Genomic DNA, 25,695 nt, shown 5'->3' with positions numbered 1-25,695 from the left:
TCAAACTGGCTTATGAGAGCTGATTGTTAAGTTGTCAGAGTGGACATTTACACCTCAAAAATCTGCAAATCTGCAATGAGAGAGAAGGTCATTTTAATTTTCAAAAAAAATAACCTGTACACAGAGTGCAAATTATGGATTAATTAACATGCATTTCTTGTAAACTTTAATATACTATATTGGAAATTTAGAATTAAAAAAAAAACCCAACCCTGAGAGACTAGACCCTGTTCTTAAAGAACTTAAAATATAGATGGACTGTAAATACATATGCACAAGAAACAATATGAGAAAAAATTACAGAGATCCTTGATATTTATTGTGGTAAATGCTTGAGTATAGTACACTTTCCAGGAAGATGGAAAAGTAGAAAGATGTTAAAATTGGTCTGGCATTTAGCATAAAACCCTTAAGTTGGGTTGTGACAACTACTGTATATCTGACTGGGGAATTAAATTAGAATACCTGGGAGAAAATATAGCACGACTTTAGGTTATTTAATCCAAATTATGTTTTGCCCTTTTTGGGCCTGTTAAATGACGTGATCTTTTTATGATTCTCCTGTAAATAGTGAAATGCATTTCTGGGGAAATGATCCCTTTTACAGGTAGCAGGATGATGCAGTAGATAGAGTATAGGGACTTACTAGCTTTGTGACTCTGGGCAAGTCACTTAACCCCATTGCCTACACACAAAAAAAAAGAAAAGTGGAGTGTTGTGCCTGGAGTCAGAAAGACCTGAGTTAATAGCTGGCCTCAGACACAGTATGACCTTGGACAAGTCACTTAACGTCTGTTTGCCTCTTGTTTTTTCAGTTTGTAAAATGGGGATAATAGCAGCATCTACTTCCCAGGGTTGGTGTGAGGATCAAATGATATGTTTTTAAAGCCCTTAGCATAGTATCTGGCATATAATAGGTATTTAATAAATGTTTGTTTCCTCCCTCCCTCTTTCACTTCTTCCCTCCATTTTTTCTTCCTTCCTTCCTTCCTTCTTTCTTTCTTTCATACTTTCCATCCATCCATCCATCCCTATTTTTATAGAATTATAAAAGATGGAGATTATTCTTAAACAACTTCCTCTGGTCATATCTGAAGTATTTTGTGATATAGAAGATTGGAAAGTTGATAAAAGTGCCTTACATTTTATAAATGAAAGATTGCTTTGGTCTTTGTGAACAAGGACATTTGACTGGCACTAGATTATTCTCAAATGGGCTACTCCTCATGTAGTTTATCTATGACTTCCTTTTCCTTTTTAATTCTGTTCCAGATGCTGTTCTTATGTGGGTCGAAGAGGCAATGGACCTCAGGCTATCTCTATTGGCAAGAATTGTGATAAATTTGGAATTGTTGTCCATGAATTGGGCCATGTGATAGGTTTCTGGCATGAACACACAAGACCAGACCGAGATAAGCATGTAACCATCATAAGAGAAAATATCCAGCCAGGTGAGGTGATAGACATGTAACATTTAAAGGTACCCTGAACATTTTTACATTCCATTCTTTTTCTTCATTTTATCCTCTGTTTTGTTTTTCTAAAAAATATATGCTGATCTTTGGATATGTGTTAATGTAAACACTTTGATTCATCTCAAGTAATATTTGATTTGTTCCATCTCTTGTTTTTGAAAGGAAGATTCATTCTTGATACTCACTTTCTTTGTTTTTCCACTATGTCTAGTACAGTGATTGGCATGTGGTACATGCTAAGGTAGTGTTTTTGATAGACTGTTTTTGTGTTGTTGTAGTCAGTGGGAAAGGCTTTCTGTTATGCTCCTTTGGCTTTGAGTTCAGTCTAAAAGATGTTATATGTCTCACATGAAAATAAAGATTGTCTTTTGGTGAATAATTTTGAATTTTGTTTATTTTCTGAGAGGATAACATTTCTCCTCTAAACACTATTCATTGTCTATTTTCAACCTTGAATACAACTTTTTAAAAGCCTATATTTAGTCAGGTAACACTACAGCCTGGAGTCAGCCTATTCCCTCCACCCAGTCCTCTTGCCAACACAAAAGATTATTCAAATAGAAATGTGAGTCAGTGATCCAAACAAACACTTATTTTCTGTATATGTTTTCTTCCTAAAATTGCTAGGTGGAAAGTATCATGTCCTGGGACTCAGGGTAGCTCTGGGTCTTAGGCTCAGAGGACTATAGATTAGAGCTGGAAGACCTTAGAGGTCATCATTTTATAAAAAAGAGAAGTTAAGTGATGATTGGAGCCTAGATCCTTTGAGTCCAAATTCAGTATCTTTTGCCTTAGCCATAATCAGTTTATACCTATTATTTTCTTCATATTTTAACTAGATTTAGGACAGCTTTCATACAAGGAAGAACTCTAAAGATATGGGACAAATTAGAGATATTTCATTGAGTTTCTTGGAATTGCCTTAACAATATCTACGTTCATGCTCAAGTGGCCTAGTATCTTTGGTTTCAGTTTTCAATTTAGTTTTTAAAAGAAGCTCCATTAGAGGAAATTTAAGTTTTATTTATAGTTAGAATAACATCTTTGGAGACCTCTTGTAGAAAGAATGATCTTAGAGCTAGAAGACCTGGGTTCTAGGTCAGGCTCTTATACTTGAGTGATGAGACTTGGCAAGTCACTTAAACTGTTAGCCTCAGTTTCTTCATCTTTAAAATGAAGGTAATACTTTTTGCACTGATAATAATAATAATAATAATAATAGCTAGCATCTTATAATGCTTTAAGGTTTGTGAAACACTTTACAGATATTATCTCATTTGATACCCCACCAGCCCTCTAAGAGATGTGCTGTTGTTATCCTTATATTCCAGATAAAGAAATTGAGGCTGAAGGTCACAAAGCTATTAAGTAGCTGAGATTGAATTTGAACCTACATCTTCTTGGCTCCCAAATACAGTGATTTATTCACCATTCTACTTTGCCTATCTTTCTCATAGGGCTGTTGTGGGGAAAACACATGGTACAATGATAAATGGGAAATGTTTTAATGATAGCTAAGTCACACTATGCTTTATAATGAAAATTTCTTTACATCTGATATCTCGTTTAATTCTTATAAGCAACTTCTGAGGCAAGAAGTGCATTAACTATTTCGTTTTCATTGGGAAAGGAAATAGACATCAAAGGTAAATGACTTGACCCAAGTCACATAGTCAGTATCTGAGCTGGGACAGTAATTTAGATTTCCTGAGTCTAAGACCAGTACTGTTTCCTCTCTGTTGCAGCTATTACATATTATATTTTCAAGCCTCAATAAATTCTCATCTTCATTTTTCTCTCATAGTGTTTATATATTTTGAAAGTGTTGCAGACCTGTATTCAAGAGAGACCTAAGTTTAAGTTCTGGATCAGATACTTTAAAATGGTATAGATATATTTCACACCTTTCCACCTTCATTTCCTCATCTGTAAAATGGACATTGGATTAAATTATCTCTAAGATCCTCCCCTACTTTTAAGTCCTAACAGTGGATCATCCATCAGGCATTCAGTCAATAAATATTTATTGAGCACTAACTGTTTCCGGCACTGTCACTGTGCTAGATTCCAGGGATAGAAAGACAAAAAAACCCCAGTTTGTGTCTTCAGGGAGATTTGATTCTATCATGGGAGACATGTACTTATGAATATATGTACAACAGAGAGACAAAATTAATATGAGATAATTTTGGCAAGAAGCTCTAGCAGCTAGCTGGGAGAATATGTAAAACCCTCGTGTAGAAGGTGATGTTTGAACTGAGCTTTGAAGGAAAATATGTATGCTAAGAGGTGGAAGAAAGGACGGAATATGATTAAGGCAGTGGAAAGACTCTGCAAAGGCATAGAAATGTATGTGAAGAACAAAAAGGCTGTTTTGATTAGACAGTATAGCGCATAGAGGGTAGTTGTATTTAAGTCCGGAGTAGAAGATGGGAGCCAGGTTGTGAAGGGTTTTAAATGCCAAACAGAACAATTTGTATTTGAACCTTGAGGCAAAATTAAGACACTGGAGTTCATTACACAGAGGAGTGACATGGCAAGGCCTGTGTTTTAGAAATATATCTTTGGCAGCTTGTAGAAGATAGAGTGATGAGGGGAGAGGCTTGAGGAAAGAAGCCAAACTAGGAGTCTGTTTACTGTGCTGTAGGCAAGAAGTGATGAGGGTAGATTAGTGCCAATGTCTATAGAAGGAATGGGATAAATGTGAACTATTGTGCAGGTGAAATCCACAAGATTTAGAACCTGATTCAATGGTGGGGGGGTGAGGGAAAGTAAGGCATCAGTCCTGTGGAGGACCAGGGTGAGTGGAAAGATGGTGATGCCTTTCCAGAAATAGGGAATTTCAGAAGAAGGATGAGTTTGGGAATGTTCATGCTGTGCACAGCATTTTATTTTATTTCTGCTGAATGATTTAATTTAGATCTGATATATGTGCAGCTTCAAAAAAGGTTTGAAAAAATTGGAACATATTTTAAAATTAAAACCTAATTTTCTCTGATAGTTGATGTACTAGTCCTATTGTCAATTGGAATTTCTACATGTGTCTTTGCTCCTTATTATGTTCTTGGAGACCTGTACATTAGAACTTCCACACAAATTCCTTCTTGCTGGATGCTTTTGCTGGGTGATTTGCGTTTTAAGTATGAACAATCTCAGGTTTTGGTATAGGGAGGATTATTCCTTTACTTATGCCCAGTGTGAGCTGTTAGCTATTTTTGATCTCCTTAGAAATGAAGACTTCTCTGCTTAGAATAACATTGAGAAGTCCTGACATTCAAACAAGCACAGAAGAATGCTGCAGTGGAGGAAGCAAGAATATTCATTTAGTTGAGGCCAAAGGTGATTCTTTCATATGCTCAAGAGAGGAAAGCGTATGTGAAAAAACATTTCTGAAATATGTTTCTTTTCACTGGTTTGAAAAATAAGCTGAAGTCAGTCCACCAGAAAGAGTTTTTAAACATGAAATGTATGCCAAACTCTTTGCGTGGTGCTTTAGAAAATTGTAAAAGAAGTAACTCAAAAATTACTCTTGCTGTTATGAATGGGGAAGTCTGGACAAACAGATATACATGTAAAATCAGTGTGAAAGAAGTAAGCTCTTGTATATAGGTGTACCTATGCATGAGTGTTAGGGAAATTTCTTAATAGCAGAGATTGTTATTCTATTTCTGAATCTTCTTCCAGACCCAGTTTTGGACAAATGGTGGATATTCAATAATGCTGAAAGAGCAGAGATGGAGTGGGGTAATTGAAGTAATTGGAGCCAGCAAGAACAGTTTGGTCTAGTTAGGAAAGAATTTTTGAAGAAGAACCTTCATTTAGAACTTTACTCAGACCTGAGGCTTAAGGTCAGTCCTAATGTCATACCCTATCACCTTTTCCCAAGAGTGTTAGAGTATGTTTTGAGCTGATTGGTTGCTTTGCCATTAGTTTCTGCCCTCTCCAATCCATCGTTCTCCTGGTTGCTAAAATGATCTTCCTAACGCACTTGAGGCAGGGAACAAAAAAGTAGGAGGCTATTACCATGTGCTTTATGGAAGAGGTGATGAGGGCTAGAACTTGGTAGGTGAAAGTGTGTGTAGAAAATCTTCTTACACTTTAGTCCCCTGCACATACTTGACAATGCATAGATTTGACTGTGTCCTTTAGGATGTGACCCTGCTCAGAAACTTTGAATAACTTTCCATTGTCTATAGGATAAAATAGAAATTATTAGCCTGGAAATTAAAGTCCTGTATGTTTTGGTGCCTAATGACCTTTCCAACCTTACTTCTTTCTCGTTCCATTGTAGAATACAGCCAAACTAGATGACTACTTCCCCCTCAATATCATCCCATCTTTCTTGACATTTAAAGCTTTTTACAACCTGTTTTCCCCCTACATTTCTAGTCTTCTTATACTTCATTCTTCTCCACATGCCCACCAACCCATCTACATTGGTTCAGCTGCTGTTCCTTATAATCAAACAACATGCCAACTCCTGACTTTGTACATTTGAATTAGTGGTCTTCCATTTCTGGAATACTCCCCATTTCTTACCTCCAACTGCATTTAATAAGTATTTGTTGAGTTAAATCAATGAATGATTCACATACTCAGACTTAAAAAAATGAAAAGGCATTTTAATTTGAGTGTATTACCACTTCTGTTTGAATACTTTATGATGCTATAGCCTTGGTCTGTAGTTATTATAGAGTCCTTATCCATGCAAAACAGCTTTTTCTGAAGATTGGTTTCATTTCTTTTTTTACAATCAGTTGTTATAGGGTTTCTTCAGTAGAGGACGGCAGTCTATATGGCCAGGAAGATGTGATTATAGGAGTTAATTGACCAGAATTCACAGAGGTCATACTGTTATCAATAAGCTAGAAGTCTTTAGTCTGAACACCTGGGACCACAGTTTCCAGTGATCACTTCACATCCCCAACCTCATTACCACATCATTCACACTAATTTAATAATACATGGTCTGGGGTTTCCTTGGACCATGTAAGAAAGGTAAGATGTTTCTCCTTCCCACACCAACCTTAAGCCTGGTGTTGACTTTGGACAAATGTATACAGAATTGTACTATTCAGATTTTCAGAAATATTCTTCCATTATTGGCAAGAATAGTTACTACTTATTCTGCCTTTCGGTCTCTGCTAAGGGGTCTATCATGTTCTCATGTAAAACCTTCTGAATATTAATATTTCATCTGATGATTTTGATAATTAAAAGTATTTCCACTTGGCACAAATTCCTGGCAAGGAGTATGTAGTTAATAAATGCTCATGAGCAGCCAAGATGGCAGAGTAAGAAGTAAATCACTCTCACCATCCCTTATTGACCTCTGAAAGCCCAGAAAATATCACTCCAGGAGAAACCCTGGAAGAGTTGAACCTGCAAAAAGAGGGGGTGCAGCAGTCTTGTGACCCAGGAAGGTTGAGGGTTTAATGGGAAAGGCCCCTCTCTCTCGGAGGCGAGGGTGTGAAGCAGTATAGAATGGTAGGTGTCCCAGCAAGCTAGGGGTAAACCCCACATCAGCATACCAGGGGGAGATCCTGAACCCCAGGGTGGTAGAGCAGGCAAGCATCAACAATAGAACTCCTTAGTGCTTCAGCACAGGCAGGGCACCGGTGAAAACCAGCTCAGAAAATCACCATGTGCTACGGCATTCTGTGGCAGCCAAGTCTTCCAGGGCCTCAACAAAACTCTGGGAAGCACAACTCCAAGAGGGAAAACTCCAGGTGGAGAAACATACTGCAGCAGCAAAACAGCCAAAGAAAGGAGCAAAAGGCTGGGATGAGCAGGAGCCAAAGAAAGGAATGCAAGACCTGGGTGAGCAGGTGTCACCCAGGGGCCAGATTCCATACCCCTAGCCCTAGAGCTCCAGTGTTGCTGATTCTAGCCCAACACCAGGTAAGCTGCCAGAACGCTACAGGCTCCAACTGCCAGTACCTGAGGCCCCAGCACACAAAGCCAGTGACCTGGTCCCCCAGCACAAGAAGCTTGAGTCAGTGCTCTCTTTTCTCCCGCAGGAGAGCTCAATATTTTTAGAGAGTCAGGAAACAAGCAAACACCATAAGCAAAAAGAAATGTACAATGACCATACATTCTTATTAGGGGGACAGGGAAGATCAAGGCAGAAATTCAGAAGAGGACAAAATTGTCAATAAACTCACATCTAAAACCTCAAAATGAAATATGAACTGGTCTCAAGCCCTAAAAGCCTTCTTAGAAGAGCTCAAGAAGGATTTTAAAAGTCAAATAAGAGAAGTAGAATAAAAATGGGGAAAAGAAATAAGAAGTATGCAAGAGAGAGTCAATAGGTTGGAGGAGGAAGGACAAAAGTTAACTGTAGAAAACAAATTCTTAAAAAATACAGTTTGCCAAATGGGGAAAAAAAAGTACAGTGAAGAAAACAACTCCTTGGCTAAATGGAAAAGGAGGCACAAAAATTCACTGAGGAGAACTCCTTAAAAATAAAATGGGTCAAATGGAAAAGAAGGTACAAAATCTAATAGAAGAAAACAATTAATTAAAAACTAGAATTGGGCAAGTGGAAGCTAATGACTCTGTGAGAGTTAGAATCAGTCAAACAGAAATAGAAGAATCAAAAAATAGATGAAAACGTAAAATACTTTATTGGTAAAACAACTGACCTGGAAAATCAGTCAAGGAGAGACAATTTAAAAATTATTGGTCTACCTGAAAACCACGATGAAAAAAAGAGCCTTGACAGCATTTTTCAGGAAATAATCAAGGAAAACTACCCTGAGATCCTAGAACCAAAGGGTAAAATAGCCATACAAAGAATCCAACGATCACCTCCTGAAAGAAATCCCAAGTAGAAAACACCAAGGAATATAGTAGCCAAATTCCAAAATTACTAGGTCAAAGAGAAAATATTGCAAGCATCCAGAAAGAAACAGTTTAAATATTATGGAACCACAGTCCAGATTATGCTGGCCTTGCAGCTTCTATGTTAAAAGATCAGAGGGCATGGAATACATATTCCATGAGACAAAGAAGCTTGGATTACAACCAAGGATGAATGACCCAGCGAAAATGAGCATAATCTTTCAGGAAAGGGGACGGACATTCAACAAAATAGGAGACTTCCAAACCTTACTGATCAAAACACCAAAGCTCAACAGAAAATTTGATCTTCAGAGACAAGACTCAAGAGAAATGTTAAAAAGATAAACATGACAGAAGAAAACAAAAAACAGCACCGTGTTATCCATGTTATTGATAATGGCAAACTGTTTACATTCCTACAAGGGAAGATGACACTTGTAACTCTTGAGAACTGTATTGTTATTACACCATGTAAAAGTGGTATACATAGACAGAAGGGGTTGGTAGAAGTTGATTCTGATGTAATGATAAAAAAAACTAATTAAGTGGGTTAAATGGATCTAACTGGATTAAGTGGATCTTATTAAGGGATTGCACTGGGAGAAAAGGAAATGAGGAGGCAGACAAGGATAAAAGACAAGGGTAAAAATTACAGGAAAAGGCATAAAAATCCATTGTGTTAGAGAGAAAAAAGGGAGGATATGAGCACTGTGTGAACCTTACTCTCATAAGATTTGGCTCAAGGAGGGAATAACAATCAGTTAGGTATAGAAATCTAACTTGCCCTATAAGCACTAGGAAAGAAAAGGGGAAAGAAAAAAGAGGGGTGATAGAAGGGAGGGAAGAAATATTAAGGCTAAAGAGGAAGAAAAAGGAGAGGACTAACAGAAGAGAGGGCAGACTGAGGGAGACAGTGGTCAAAAGAAAAACTCTAGTGAGGAGGGAAAGGGATAAAGGAGAAAGAAGAGCATATATGGGGGGGAGGTGGAGGGAATTGGAATGCAGAGAAAGATACAGATAGTAATTATAACTGTGAATGTGAATGGGATGAAATCTCCCAAAAAACTGAAGCAGATAGCAGAATGGATTAGAAACCATAATCCTACAATATATTGTTTACAAGAAACACATTTGAAACAGAGGGATATACACAGGATAAAGATAAATGGCTGGAGTAGAATATATTACGCTTCAGCTGAACTAAAAAAAAAAAGCAAAAGTAGCAATGCTGACCTCAGACAAAGCAAAAGCACAAATAGATCTTATTAAAAGAAATAAGGAAAGAAACTACATCCTGCTAAAAGGCACCGTAGACAATGAAGTAATGTCATTACTAAACATATATGCACCAAGGGTTTAGCATCCTATTCTCCATTGCCTGTATATCTTATTTCCAAGTTGTATGTGAAAACAACTTTCAAATTTGTTTTTAAAACTTTGGGTTCCAGATTTTCCCCCTTCTTCCCTCCTCACCCATCCTCATTGAGAAGGCTAGCAACTGGATACTGGTTATACATGTGTAGTCATGTAAAACACTTCCATTGTAGTCACGCTGTGAAAAACTAACTATATTTTGCTTCATCCTATCCAGCTCCCCATTTCTTCTATTCTCTCTTTTGACCCTGTCCCTCCTCAGAAGTGTTTGCTTCTGATTACCCTTCCCCCAATCTGCCCTCCCCTCTATCATCCCCCTGCTCTCTTATCCCCTTCCCTCCTATTTTCCTGTAGGGTAAGATAGATTTCCATACCCAATTGAGTGTGTATGTTATTCCCTCCTTAAGCCAAATCCAATGAGAATAAGATTCATTCATTCTCTCACCTTCCCTGTTTCCCCTCCACTGTAAAAGCCTTTTCTTGTCTGTTTTATGTGAGATAATTTACCCCATTCTACCTCTTCCTTTCTCCTTTTCCCAGTATGATCATATCTCACCCCTTAATTTTATTCTCCAGATATCACCCCTTCATCATCAACTCAACCTGTGCCATCTCTCTCTCTCTCTCTCTCTCTCTCTCTCTCTCTCTCTCTCTCTCTCTCTCTCTCTCTCTATATATATATATATATATATATATATATATATGTATATATATATATATACATATATATATACACATACATATATATACACATCTATATCTAAATTTTTTTTCCCCTCCAACTACCCTAATACTGACAAAGATCTCATGAGTTACAAATATCATCTTTCCATGTAGGAATGTAAGCAGTTCAACCTTAGGAAGTCCCTTATGATTTCTCTTTCCTGTTTACCTCTTCATGCTTCTCTTGAGTCTGTGGTGCATACAGTGACTTGCCTAAGGTCACATGGCTAGTGTCTGAGGCCAGATTTGAAATCAGGAAGTGGGGTCTTCCTGAGTGCAGGCTTGTCACTTTGTCCACTGTGCCACCTAACTCTTAAACTGAAGGATCATTCTCTAAACCGCTGTATCTGTCAAATAAAACTCTTGCAGAGCAGGAAGGTTTCTTCTCTATGGGTCTTCATGGTCCATTTGAGTTATATTTATTTTTTTTGTAGGCAATTGGGGTTAAGTGACTTGCCCAAGGCCACACAGCTAGTAAGTGTCAAGTGTTTGGTCTGAGTCCAGATTTGAACTGAGGTCCTCCTGACTTCAGGGCTGGTACTCTATCTACTGTACCACCCAGCTGCCCCCCTGAGTTTTATTTTTTGAAGGAGAGAATGTGCCGCTCTTCTTTTCTGGAAAGCAATTTTCCTGTTTTTAAAATGCAGTAAAATTGTGTGTATATTTGTGTGTAGGCCTTAAACGCTAGTAAAAAATAGAATAACAATTGAGCACAGGAATGCCTTTGTGGACAAATAGGTATAGGTATAAGATGAAAACACAGTTAAAATGTCTAAAGCTGGAGTAAGCATTTGTTTTAAAGATACTTTATCAGAATTTTATATGTAGTTCAAGATGGGATCTCAAAGATTATCTAATGCAACTTTCTCATTTTATAGATGAGAAAACTTTGCTCCAGAGAAGTTAATGACTTGCCCAAGGTCACACAGGTAGTATCAGAGGTAGGGTTTGAACTTGTTTCCTCTGATACTATAGCAATTGCTGTTTCTAGTGTGCATCCTGTCTCTCAATCAGAGATGTTAGGAAAAGTATATGTGGGTGGATCAAGCCAGAACGTGTTATGCCAGATTTTTTTAAAACAATTTATTAATAAAATTAGTTTTTGTTCATTCAGGCCTACCCTAAATTGAAGACAGGGCCTTATGTGCTACATGTGTTTTTTTGTTGTTCAGTTGTTTTTTAGTTATGTCTGACTCCTTGTCACCCCATTCATGGTTTTCTTGGCAAAGATACTGGAGTGGTTTGCCATTTCCTTCTCCAGCTGATTTTTCAGATGAGGCAGCTGGGGAAAACAGAGTTAAGTCAGTTGTCTAGAGTCACACAGCTAGTGTCTGAGGCCAGATTTGAACTCAGGAACGTGAGTCTTCCTGACTTCAGACCTGACACTCTATCCACTGTACCACCTAGCTGCATTATGTTTAGCTGGAAGTATGTCTTTGTACTCCCCATACTTGTCACGAATTTTGTAAAAGCTAAGCATGGATCGTGGAAGGGAACCAAAGCTTTTTTTTTTTTCCTTCTGGATATGATCTATTGAGAGAAACTCTCTGTGTTTGTCAATGATTTGTAGGTCAAGAGTACAACTTCCTGAAGATGGAGCCTGGAGAAGTGAACTCCCTTGGGGAATCATATGATTTTGACAGTATTATGCACTATGCGAGGAACACCTTCTCAAGGTTGGAGTCTCAGGTTATAACTTTTGAATTTTAATTCTCTTCCCCTGTGTGATTGCTTCAGAACCTTTGTTGTGATGTTAGGAAATAAAAGAACATCCTTCAAATGCTACTGCCTTGTAGGAGAAATAAATTAGAAAAAATATTTTTATTAATACTGTATAATTATATGAAATTTTCCAGGTTTTACTTTACAGCATATTTTAAGATTTCATTTTTAATGGGATTAACTTCAATATTATCTTTTTGCTGAATTTCATTCAGTTAAAAATATTTTACTTTGATTTATTATTATGGCAGATTTAATTGTGTGAACTTTAATAAATCAAGGAATAAATTTAAAAACTTTCCAAGTCAGCATTAGAATAAAATAAAAATACACCAGTTAAGGTGGATCTATGGGTACTGCATTTGAAATGTTCGTTCTTTTCTTTAGACTGATTTGTGTTTTGTATTCTTTGTTGTTTTCTGTTGCTTACGTTTTCTATACCACATTACAATATTGATACATTTGCAATAATAATACAGTGAGACAATAGGAAAATGAAGAAAGCTCTCATTCCAAATCTTATGAAATTATATGTCTATTTTGATCAAGAGGCAGTGGATAGCTAGCCTTAGAATCAAGAAAACTTGGATTCAAATCCTGCTTCTGACATACGGTGTTACTCTGGGTGAATACTTAACCTCTTACTATACCAGTCATCTCTCTAAGATCGTACATTGCAAAATAGTTGAAGATGTACATTGGTAACAGGATTTCTTCAACATGATAATAGTGATAAAATTCACTAAAGTGATAAAATTATAAGTGTAAATCCTCAAAACAAAATAAAAAAACCCAAACTAAGCATTTTTTACAGTTAAATTATTGACTTCTTCATTAAGGATCATAGGTTCATAATTTACATCTAGATGAAACCTTAGAAACCATCTAGTTCAACTCTTTTTATACCTGGGGAAGCTGAGGCCCAGAAATGTTAAGTGATTTGCCCCAAATCAGAGAGGTAGTAAGTCATAGACATGACATCTGAACTCAAGCCCTCTGATTATAAATCCAACTCTCTTTCTACTATTGCAGCAAAGAACTGGCATTGGTTTTCTAGACCATGTTTAACTTTTTTCAGTTTTTCAAACTTCAGATTAAAGAACTCACAACTAAATATTAAAGATTGGTTTCCCATGTGTTTTTCTATGTCTCGAGTTTGCTTGTATTCTGTCTGGCCACATTTTTTACATCTATTCATTAATATCTCCACCAAAGGGAGGGGGTAGGGAGAGCAAGTGTTACTCATATTAATCAATTATTGATTAATTATTAATCAAAATATTAATCAATTTTTTCTTTTTCTGTGTCCTAGTGAAAGGTTTAATGGAGGAGTTTTGGAGACTATAATTTTACAAATGGTGATTGGGTTCCCAGGCTAGTCAGGAAAGGCTTTTTTTGTGACTGGTATTCAAGACTTTGTGAGAATCTTTCTTCCGAGTTAGCTCAGCCACAATGAAGCCAACTTCATCATTTAATTTCAGATGTTTTGCTTCATCAGAAATTTACAAAATGATAGCATTCTCAAATTCATCTTTCATTTTTAGGCTGAGTTGTCAGAAAAATTTTTTGAGATTGTCATTTCAAATTTTTGTATATAAAATGAGAAGTGAAAAGGATGTTTTTCAGTAGCTTACAGACATAGTAAGATCCCATTAATCCCAACCTCAGTAACAGAGAATCTGTGATTATTGATTTAGCTTCCTGGTTAGTACAGTGGGGCTTATTACAAAACTGTAGTACATTTCAACTCCTTTTTTAATTTTTTCAACACAGCTTGAGCTATGATACTTGAAATATATACACATTGACACAATAACCTTTCTCTGTTTTCTCTACATATACCCCATTTACTTCAAATTAACCTGCACTGAGACTTCCTTGAGCTTCCCTGGGGTTCTCATGCCTGTTTGAAATACCAAGACAAAAGGCATGATTTACACAATGTGAGAATATGTACTATTACAGAAGATTTTTTTCCATTTGTTTTAAATTTCAAAAGGAAATTTAAGTACCACCATTGAATTTATAAGAAATAGAAATGTCAAGAGCTATTTTACATTAACCCACAAAAAACACCTTTTTTCTTTCTTTCTTTCCTTTAAATACACACCATTGTTAGTAATTTTGTCCAATCCTGGGATCTTCTCTCTTCAGTTCACCAAGTGTTGTAAAACATGTTATTTGTAAAGACTTAAAGACAGAGATAAGTAACTTATTTTGATGACTAAAAACTGACAGAATTGTATGGCTCTTTTCTGATTTTTTTTTTCAGGGGGATGTTTCTAGATACCATTCTTCCTTCCCGTGATGACAATGGTATACGTCCTACAATTGGCCAACGTACACGCTTGAGTAAAGGAGATATTGCACAGGCAAGAAAGCTGTATAGATGTCCAGGTATTATACCATATAAACAAACCAGCAAGACTGTGCTTGCCTGTGATAATCCACAGTAATAGAGCAAATCAATTACTACTCACTTTCCAAGTTGGAAAATGACACACAGTTCAAAGTCTATAACCATAAAATAAGGGTGGAGAGAATTCTAGAACACATATAACTTGAAATAGAAGCCAAAGGTTAAAAATCAAATTTCAGATACAGCTAAGTTTGAGCTTCGCTTTATTTAGAGAGGAAGAATATCAGCATGCTCTTTTTATTCCTTCTTTTTCTTATAAAATTATATATCACATAATTGCATATTGTAAACCTTGAGCAATACTGATTTACAAGGCATTTTATACACACCTCCAAAAAAAGAAAGATCTTTGTTGATTTGACATAATGCTTTTATGACCTGTATAAGATTATTGTGAATGGGCTACATGTGATACATGTATCACATCATGCAAGAGGAAGACTATGTCTCTGTTCAGAAAACAAAACAAAACAAAACAAAACATCATATTTCCTTGTTTTTAGGCTTTGGTCCATTTTGCTGCTAATGGACATTCTGAAAGACTGAAAATGCATCTCAAATAGCAATAAATAAGGATATAAATAGGGATTTGGTTATGGCAAGCATACTCCTAATAATAAAAATAATATGAATATAGATTTGAAATAAAACAAGAGGTCAATAACTGTTAAAATTTTATGTGGTCAGTAACTCTGATAATTGTTTTATATCTAAGACATAGCTCCAAAATACCCATACCCTCAGTATGTTTACATTGGCTTCTAGAGTTGCTCAAAGAAACTTTCTCAGTTATGTTACCTTAAACGACACTTTTAATTTTTAGTATTTTCTTTCATTGCATGAATCTTGAAGAACAAATTTTCATTCAGTTTCTAAAATGGAGTAAATGGTATGGTGATCAGGACATTAGAATGTGGTTCTTTTTTTTAATGTTCTCTTTGCTAGCCTGTCGTATTGCAAAGGAGTAATCAGCAAATAATTGATTGTCTTTCACAGAAAAAAAATATGATAAATTGGCTGACATGTGGCCTGAATACTATGCTTAGTAGGTTAAGTTTAGCCAACATAATATATATTATATATGAGGGAATTAAGTCACAAAAGGACCTCATGCTGCTATGTTTGGGACATCATGGAAATTACTGTAATTTAATCCGTTTGTAGAAAGGGCTACAAAATTAAGAAAAAAATGGCTCTTTTCATTGTTACATCAATTCTTGTTTATAAATCAGAATGTTTTTAGATAGCCTATTGCCTTGATGGACTCAGATATGCACTTTAGTACTATTGACAAATAGACTAATAACACAAAGAAATTCTATATTACAGGAATAAAAATGCATCTGTTTAAGAATCCTTTTGTTCTTAAAACTCTATTAAGTATAAAAAATAAGGATTGATTTTTTTTGCCTAATTACAATCAGTAATTGTTCAATTTAGCCTTCTTTTTTGAATGAATGAAATATAATTTAAAATCATATGATAATGTAATGTACCTATATACTTTTTATTAGTCTAGTCACTCATAGTTTAATTCAACTTACTGAGAACAATATAGTCGAAATGAGTCAAGTAAGGCCTTAGATGAGGTACAGAGATAGTTTAACTGTGCAGCATCTCTTGGAATCTTTGGTGATTTCATGCCTGAATGGACTCAAATTGCAGAGCACTTTTGGAAAAAAACTGCATGAGTAATTGTAATTAAGAAAATGAAAACTGATTTTTATCTATTGAAGGACCTATTTTATGCAATGAAAGGGGGCACATTTACACACTGATTTGACAGACAGGTATTAAACTCAGCAGGAGTCAATTATGGCACCATACCCAGACCTATGGCACTGGAATTTATTTTTCAGTGTGCAAAGCCCTGAAAGAGATAAGAGTCATGACTTGGTACGTAACTACTTTGTGTTTTTTTTCCAACTTTAGTTTACAACTGATATATTTTTGTGAAATAAAGAAAGGGAATATTTGTCTTAAATATCAAGGGATGACAATACGGTAAAATATTACTAATTGAAACCCACTCATTGGAGTGGTTGTAATTCAGGAGGGAGTTTGGTCACTTTTATGATTGTGACATCTGTAGAAATTGTTAAGAATTAATATTGCAAAAAAGATTATGGCAAAATTGGGTTGCCATTTCAGTGACAGTTAAAAAAATCATTTAACAAGTATTTAAGGGCTTATTCTGTGCAAGTGAAACAAATAATTTAGAAAATATGATTTTAATACAAGTAATGATACTTGAATTTAAGTTATTTTGTATCCTTTATGAAGGATATAGATGTTACAGATATTAAGCCTATTTCAAAAAGGTGATTAGTTGTTTTTTCTCACATATGTACGTGAAATATTTACATATATGTATATACCACATATACGCATGTGTGTTTGTGTATTATGTACTTGTTTGTATATATGTGAGTATATATATGTATATGTGTGTCTATGAATGTATACATGTATGTATGTGTGTGCACATGCATATATGTATGTGTATACATGTACATATGTATATGTATATATGTGTGTGTGTGTGTGTGTGTGTGTGTGTGTATAAAAAATGCAGTCCTGTAAAATACTCTGATTCAGGGTTTTCACCAATTCATACTGGATTTCCTTTTAATTATTTTAACTTATTGCAAATAATCATTTTTGTAAATAACTCTTTTTGCCTCTGCATCCTCATTTTTGCTTTACAAATATGGATTTTCAAAAAAGGTTGTATGTATATCTTAATGTCTATATTCTTTTGAAATAACAGATTAATTAAAAATAATAGTTTATTTTGATTGGTGCAGTGGAGAAACAACAATATAGTGTACCTGTAGAAAACACATTGCATTCTATGGTAATAGGTCTTCCTTTATATTTATTAGGGAATGGCTAAGACTCTTCGTTTCTGGCATGACTTTTTAAAGTTTCCTTTTTCAGTTAGAAGATTATTATCAAAACAGGTTAGAATAGAATTATGTTTAATTTCTCAATAAATATTTATTAGAAGCAGCTCAGTAGGGGCCAGCTAGGTGGTACAGTGGATAGAGCCCTGGCTCTGAAGTCTGGAGGACTTGAGTTCAAATCTGGACTCACTCCAAATGCTTAACACTTACTAGCTGTGTGACCCTGGGCAAGTCACTTAACCCCAATTGCCTTTAAAAAAAAAAGCAGCTTGCTAGTATTATGGCTAGAAAAATGGACTTAGAGTGAAGAAGACTAAGGTTTAAATTTTGCTACCACTATGCAGTAACTGTTAGACCCCGGGTAAGTCACATGTCTTCTCTCATCTTCAGCTTCCTTTTCTGTAAAATGATTATAATAATAATAATAATAATACTAATACCTACCTCACAGGATTGTTTTGAGGTTCAAATGAAATAAACTATGAAGTGCTTTGCAAATGTTGAAGTATTTTATGAATGCAGCTTTATTATAACATTATAATACTATTATAAAATAATAAAGAATAGTATTATAACATTCTAATACTATTATAATATAATAAAGAATAGTATTATAATTGACCTCTGTGAGTGCTCTTGAGGGCACTTAGGTAGCACAGTGGATAGAGTACTGGGCCTGGAGTCAGTAAGACTTTAGTCCAAACTTGGCCTCAGCCACTTACTGGCTGTGTGACCCTGGATAAGTGATTTGACCCTGTTTGCCTCATTTCCTCATTTGTAAAATGAACTGTAGTAAGAAATGGCAAACCATTCCAGTATCTTTGCCAAGAAAACCCTAAATGGGATCATGAAGAGTCAGACACAACTGAAATGACTGAACAGCAACAACAAAAAAAGAGTGCTATTATTATTATTCTTAAATAATTTTGTATGTTTTAGGGGAATTTCTACTCATTTTCTTTAGTGATGATATAAAGCACAGATTATTTAGAAACCAGAGACTCATGATATTTTTTGTTTCAGGCAATCATTGTGATAGTCTATTCAGATTGGTCAGAATATGTCCATTTAATATCTATCTAGAAAGATACTTTAGGTCTCTAAAGGTTTATAACAGTCACATTTAATCCTTTTAATAGTTTGGGAATAAATATGAAGGCTCTAGATGCCTGCCAAGTGAATGCACAGGGGGTCTGTGTCCTTTTAATCTTTTGCTCTCTTGATAAAAGTATATGGTCATTTTTCCTGAAAACAGATGATAAACTACTTTTCTATTTTGGGACATCAACTCAGTTGAAAAAAAAATACATCATAGGCTACAATAAATGAAAGGTGGCAACCATGGCCAGGTGTAAGATTAGAAAAGTAGTTGTCATATATTATCCTATTATGCAGTCTACCAGTTACTCAACTGCACGAAGAATGAAGGTAAAAGACTGAATGTACTTTGTGTTAACTTAAGTAAACTTTAACGTGTACTGATGTAATTCTCCAGTTTTAGAAACGTTTACAATTGCACTCTGACATTTATCATGCACGTACTATTTATGGAGACCTTTGCTAGGTGCTAAAGAAAGACAAATATTGGTAAGACATAGTTTTTGCTTCCATGAAACGTATAAGCTGGTGGATGGAATAACATACAGAAATAACTATAGGAATATCTCTCATGCCAAGTAGAACGATGGAAACATGCAGGAAGAGATTAAGTAAAATACCCTTCCATATTCAAGGAAGGAAAGATCATATCCCATTGGATGCTGTCTCATGAAATTTTAGTTGAATCTTGACCAGCTTCAATGGCAGAAATAGCTGTGGGCCATGACTAGTAAAGCAGGGGACCAGAGTTACAGCTGTAGCTGTAGGTTTCTCTACTTAATCCTGTGCAGATCAATGGGGAAGTGTGAAAGAAATATCTGAGAATATATAAGTCAAGATATCTGCCTGTCTGAGAATTGCATAGCTGGATGAATGATAATATCATTCATCAGGTTTATTTTGTTGTTGTTGTTGTTTAGGTATAGTCTGTGAGTGAAGCATTATGTAAGAAAATAAAAGTAATTCCCTTAGACTTTGTTACTTTTCTTTGTAATTTTTAGAGCTGATGACTCAGGTATGTGAGAGGTCATTTCCTATTTCTTTCCTCAGCCTTTTTTCTGTATAATCATGTAGTCTGAACTCCACGTCATTTGCTCTTTTCACAGTGAGATGCATCAGTATTTTAATCTTCTAAGTATATGCTTATCTTGTGTTTGCTTTGATAGTAATAGGTTGTGTTATTTATGACATGATAAATGAGATCTTGAGTCCAAGGGGGCAGATCTAGAGTAAAGGCTGTAATAAACAGCGAGAACAAGTATTAGTGCTATATCACAATTTAAATAGACGGCATGTTTTTCGTATCAGTTTAACATCTCAACAAAATCAGTTCCACAAATATTTGTGATCAAATTATAAAAACATTACAAATCTTTGCCTTTCCATTGAATCCATTTAGGTATTTCAAATTTCATGTGAATCAGAAATGTAAGAATGGTGCACTGCTAGGCCTGAAGTCAGGAAGACCTCAGTTCAAATACAGCCTTAGACACTTACTAGGTGTATGACCCTAAGCAAATCACCGGACCACTGTCTTCCTTACATTTAATCAACTGTAAAATTGTGATTATAACAGTACCTACTGTGCTGTTATGTAGTTTTAACAACTGTGGTGTTATAGTGAGGATCAAATGAAATAATATTTGTAAGGCACTTTAGCACAGCGCCTGATACGTAGTAAGCACTTAAATCCTTCCTTCCTTGTTCACATTAGGCAGTATTAATAAGAATGAGAATTTCTTTCAGAAAAAAATGTTTTCACTCACAAAGTTTTTTTTTTTTTGGTAAAGGTGAGTTCAAAGATATTTGATGGCTTTGTCTGTATTTTGGGGAGGCAAGTGTAAAAATTGTCCTTATGCCTAAGGAAAGAGAGGATTCTTCTGCTAGCCCTGGGTATACTGCTAATAGTTTTCATTGCTTCATTCTGTTACTGGGTAAAACAGTCCCAGATGTAGTATAGGGCTACTAGAAGATGCAGTTACTGCCAACATTATGGTAGCTCCTGAGTTGTTAAACAGGGCCTATATATGTATATATAGCCAGTGGGGAAATCCTGTGCTCATTTTCAGTCCTAAATGGTCTTCTGTTGGTCTGCCATCTTGGACTTGAAAGGCATCAGCTACTGCTCCTTCCACATTTATTAATCTAATTCTGTCTTGTCAAAACACTTTCTAAAAATTAATTTTTAATTAATTAATGCATTTTTCATTCAGTCATTCATTCATATTTCTAATTGATGTGAAAATTGACATGTCATTAGAAAGTGAAAGATGACTCATCTTTTCTGTGTTCTCAAAGGATACAGACATTTGTGATACCCTTCATTTGTAAAAAGAATAGAGATAAATATGTCTTTCTAAGTTTGACTTTCATTATCTCATCATTCTCTTTGTACTTATGCACCATTCTTCTTCTAACATCTTTCTTAATTTATTCCTTTCGTTTTCATTCTCTTTACTTTTCCTTTGTAACTTTTGTCCTTTGTTTTCTCCTTATTTTTATCTGTTTCCTTTCAAGCTATCCCTTCTATGTTTCTTTGCTTAATTCTACAACTTTCACCTACAATCAGCTTCTCCTTTAATTCTATATCTTTTTTAAACCACTTGGTTTTTATTCCCATTATATTCCAACTGTACAGCTCTTAATGCTTAATCAGTCAGGTTTTTTTGAGCTGATCTTTCTTGAGCAAGGAGAATAACAAAGTAAAATTGTAGATTTCTATTACATATTTTATTTTGGGTGGTGTTTGGGGATTATTTAAAATATTATAAATACAAATTAAAAGAATTATCAATACAAATGTAATCCATCAATGGATCTGTGATTTCATCCCTGTAGATATTTCTTTCAATGATGTGGCTCTCAATTTATCCAGTCTTGCCCTTTATGGGTGACTCTATAGATGCATCAAACATTCATTCATTCAACAAGTATTTGTAAGTCATTGTTATATTCTAGGCACTGTGCTAGGTGCTGGATATATAAAGACAGATATGAATTGGTTATCGTCATTGTTATCATTATCACAGTAGTAGTCATTGTTGTCCTTATAGTACTGGTAAGAGGAGTTAGGTAACATTTATACAACACTAATATTTGCAGCTAGGTGATATAGTGGATGGAATGCCAGGTTTGAGGTCATGAAAACTCCTCTTCCTGAATTCAAACCTGGCCTCAGACACTAGCTACATGACGCTGGGCAAGTCATTTAAGTCTGTTTGCCTCATTTTTCTCATGTGTAAGATGAGCTGGAGAAGGAAATGGTAAACCACTCCAGTATCTTTGCCAGGAAAACCCCAAATGGGGTCATGAAGAGTCAAACATGACTAAAAATGACTGAACAAAACATTTTCAGAGCACTTCATATATCTTAACTCATTTGATCTTCACAGCAATCCCATGAGGTAGATGCTGTCATTGTCCCCATTTTACTGAGGAAACGAGATAATTTAAGTGACTTGCTCAAGGTCACTCAGCTAGGGATTGAGGCGAGATTTGAACTAATGTCTCCTGATTCTGAATCTTGTGCTATGTGCACTGTACTATCTAGCTTTACCCAAAAAACTGACATTAGAGTGGGGTTTGGTGGGATAGGGACATAATAGAAGCATAGATTAAAAAAATGCAAAAATACGTAACATAGTAATTACAAAATATTTTCAGAAGAGGGAATGCTTAACAAGTATAGAGTCTAAGTGTAGAGCTGAGATATGAAAACTTTAACTTCTGAGAGGTATGTATAGATGAGACAGGAAAGCATTCTAGTCCTGGAGAAGAGCCAATGCAAAGTCATGAAGAGAGATGGGATGTCGTGCCTGGGAAGCAACAACTTTTTGCAAGAACCCAAAGCTGATAAAAAGAAATAATTGCACTGGGGAAGAGAGACAAAAAAGCCAGATTGTGAAAGACTTCAGATACCAAAAAGAGGATTTTATATTTTATGTAGAAGAGGATAATGTATTTTTTACACTAGAGGCGATAAGAAATCACTGAAGCTTTGGGAATGATATAATCAGACCTGTTCTTTAGTAATATCAATTTGACAGTTCTGTGGTGAATGGATTCAAGAGGGGACAGACAAAGCAGGGAGATCAATTAGGGAGGTTTTGAAATAGTCCAGGAAAGGGCTAACAACGTACTGAATTAGGGGAAATAGTCTTAAAAGTAGAGATAATGAATTAGATGTGATAGATGTTGGGGAGATAGAATTGATTTGGCCACTGATTGGCAAAGAGAGAAGAGTAAAGGCCAGTTTTTATAACTAAAAGCATTGTTTTACTCACCACATAAATAGGAACGTAGTAATTGACTGAAAGGTATACAAAATAAAACATCCAATTGTGTTTATTGTATGTTGACTATAAAAAATATATGTTGATTTAGTAAAGCAAAACAAAACCTTGATGTCTTTCTTACAGGTTCTTACAACATGTTTTCTATGTATATGCCATATTTATATAAGATTCCTTGAAAGATACAGCAAGAGAGATAACTTTGGTATCTTTTACCAAGCAAGGCATACAGGGAGATGTGTTCTCACAGAGGTATACACTACTGACAAGATAGCCATTCCATACAACATGCAATTCAAAGAGGAATTCTCTAGAAATTGTTAGATATTCAAAGTGCTCTTTGGCGGCATTGAGACTCAGGATATTTCAGAGTCTTGCGTAATTAGATTGATGATCACTCAACAAGAGTTTAGCCCAATTAACACAGGAAAAATAACCAATGCATGAGGAATTCCTGTTTTCTAGATTATGTTATACATTTAGATGGGTAACCAATAGAGCTCAACTATCAGTTTATGTATGTATATATACACACATAGCTAGCTGGCTAGTTACAGATAGTTGTACTGACACTGGAAATTAAAAAACAAAGCAAAGTATCTAGGCCCAGAATTAAGTGGGAAGACGATAATAGTCTAGAATGCCTTTGTGAAAATCTTCAATTTGATATTTTTTAAGAAGACTCCAGATTCTTCCTGAAATAGAGGCCTATAATTTTAAAAAAACAATATTATTCCAGTGTTGTTTAGCAATGAGTCATGAAACACTATAGTGTCCAGCAAATTTAAGTTGAAGATCACCAAAGGGCAATGGAAAGGTGATGGTGAGTACCTCGTGTCAAGTTTGGTCATGTTCTTAAGAGCAAGGTGAGAATTGGGGCAGCGGGGGATGGAGAAGGAGAGTTGTGACTTGTTCAAAGTTACTTAGCCAGTCTTTGGCTGAGCCTAAATACATAAACTAGAAATATTTGCAAATAGCTTGTTTTCTTAAGTAGATACATAATCTTGTTTGCAGTATTCAGTTGCCTACCAGACATTTTTATATACATAGTTACAAAGCTAAATACAACAGCAACTTCAGTCCAGTTCCTATGGGAACCGTATTAAGTTGAACTCATGAAATCTGAATTAATGAACTTTTGTCATCTATTTGAAATTTCAAGAAACAATATCAATGAGAATTGCTTTATTTCTTGGTGTGACAATCCTGAATCAGCATTTTCCTGACATGTACATTGTTATGTGGTTGATCTAAATAAGAACATAATATCTCCATTTTTTTCTCACACATCTCTTGCTTTTATAATGGATTATTTGGCATGTCAGTCCTCTGAGGTATAAAAGAAAACAGATTAATGTCATGCATGTCTTAATGACAATGTAGTTTTTACTATTTGCCTATCCTCATGAAATTGAAGTAGGAGATAATATTTCAAATCAGGAAGTAGAGAAAATGGCAGATGTGTGAATATTTAACAAGGGAGGGAAAATGAATAGTTATTTACCATAGACATATTGCTATACTTGCATATAAAATTTAATGAAAGGGGTTTTTAAAGTCACTAAGTCACTGTAAATATAATCCTAGTAGAGTTTTTAACAAAAATAGCTAAATCACACAACTTGGTTTACTTATAACAAAGCATTCCAAAATTCTGATAATGAATAATTTAGCTATTGCTTTCTTGGGCAAGTATTTAAACTATGAACTATCAAAGCACTGAGCAGAACAGCCATGATTTCTCTTGACATTAGAAAGTCTTCTGACTTCTGGGAGCCATGATGGTGGAGTAAGAAGTAAGTTGCTCTCACGTTCCCTTATTGACCTCTAAAAGCCCAGAAAGTATATCCCCAGGAAAAACCCTAGAACAGCTGAGCCAATAGAAAGACAGGGTACAGCAGTCTTGTAGCACAGGAAGCTTGGGATATTAACGGGAAAGGCCCTTCTTGCTCTGGGGAAGGAAGAGCAGTATAGGACAGGAGGCATCCCAGCAAGCCAGTGGCAAGCCACACCTCAGCAAACCAGGGGGAGTTCTTTAGCCCCAACGTGGTGGAGCAGTCAAGCACCAACACCAGGCTCCCCACCCCCCAACACAAGCAGGGGAATTGGTAGACACTAGCTTAGAAAACCACCATGTGTAACCGCATTCTCTAGCAGCAAAATCTGCCAGTGCTGCAGCACAATTCGAGGAAGTACAACTGCGGGAGGCACAGCTCTAGACTGGCAGACATCCTGCAGCAGCAAAACATTTGAGTGCTTGAAAGAAGCCTAGGTGAGCAAGCATCCTCCAGGGGCCAGATTCCCCATCCCCACCCCGAGAATTCTAGTTTTGCTGACTCAAGCTCAACACCAGGTAAGCTGCCAGACCTGTACGCCCTCCAGGTGCCAGCACCTCAGGGCCTAGAACACAAAGCTAGTGACCAGGCCCTGGGCTACCAGTGCAAGAAGCTTGGGTCCGTGGACCCTGTACTCTAGCAGGATAGCTCAATTTTAAAGGCCAGGAAATAGGCAAACACTAAGAGCAAAAAGCAGAAATGGATAATGACCATAGATACTTATTGTGGGGACAGGAAAGATCAAGGCACAAATTCAGAAGAGGACAACATTGTCAATATACCCACATCTGAAATCTCAAAGGGACTGGTCTCAGAACTGGTATCAGACCCAAAAAGCCTTCTTGGAAGAGCTTAGGAAGGATTTTTAAAGTCATATAACAGAGGTAGAAGAAAAATTGGGGAAAGACATTGGAGGTATGCAAGAGAGAGTTGATAGCTTGTAAAAAGAACAAAAATTGACTGCAGAAAACAAGTCTTTAAAGAGTAGAATTGGCCAAATAGAAAAGG

At 35.8% G+C, this 25,695-nt stretch overlaps 1 protein-coding gene across 2 annotated transcripts in view; it reads left to right on the top strand.

Moving 5' to 3' along the window:
- TLL1 (tolloid like 1) overlaps positions 1-25,695 on the top strand; it is a 327,523-nt gene that overhangs the window by 173,248 nt on the left and 128,580 nt on the right. For both annotated transcript variants that reach the window (XM_020976340.2, XM_020976342.2), the window contains exons 7-9: positions 1,273-1,451; positions 11,986-12,091; positions 14,410-14,534. In XM_020976340.2, the coding sequence (XP_020831999.1) occupies positions 1,273-1,451; positions 11,986-12,091; positions 14,410-14,534 (410 nt within the window). The remainder of the gene's footprint in view (positions 1-1,272; positions 1,452-11,985; positions 12,092-14,409; positions 14,535-25,695) is intronic.

The sequence above is a fragment of the Phascolarctos cinereus genome, unplaced genomic scaffold, assembly GCF_003287225.1.
Source record: "Phascolarctos cinereus isolate Bilbo 61053 unplaced genomic scaffold, phaCin_HiC Scaffold_9;HRSCAF=440, whole genome shotgun sequence".
NCBI classification, from domain to species: domain Eukaryota; kingdom Metazoa; phylum Chordata; class Mammalia; order Diprotodontia; family Phascolarctidae; genus Phascolarctos; species Phascolarctos cinereus.
Note: the sequence above shows the minus strand (reverse complement) of the source record. Positions and strands in the feature narration are given on the sequence as shown.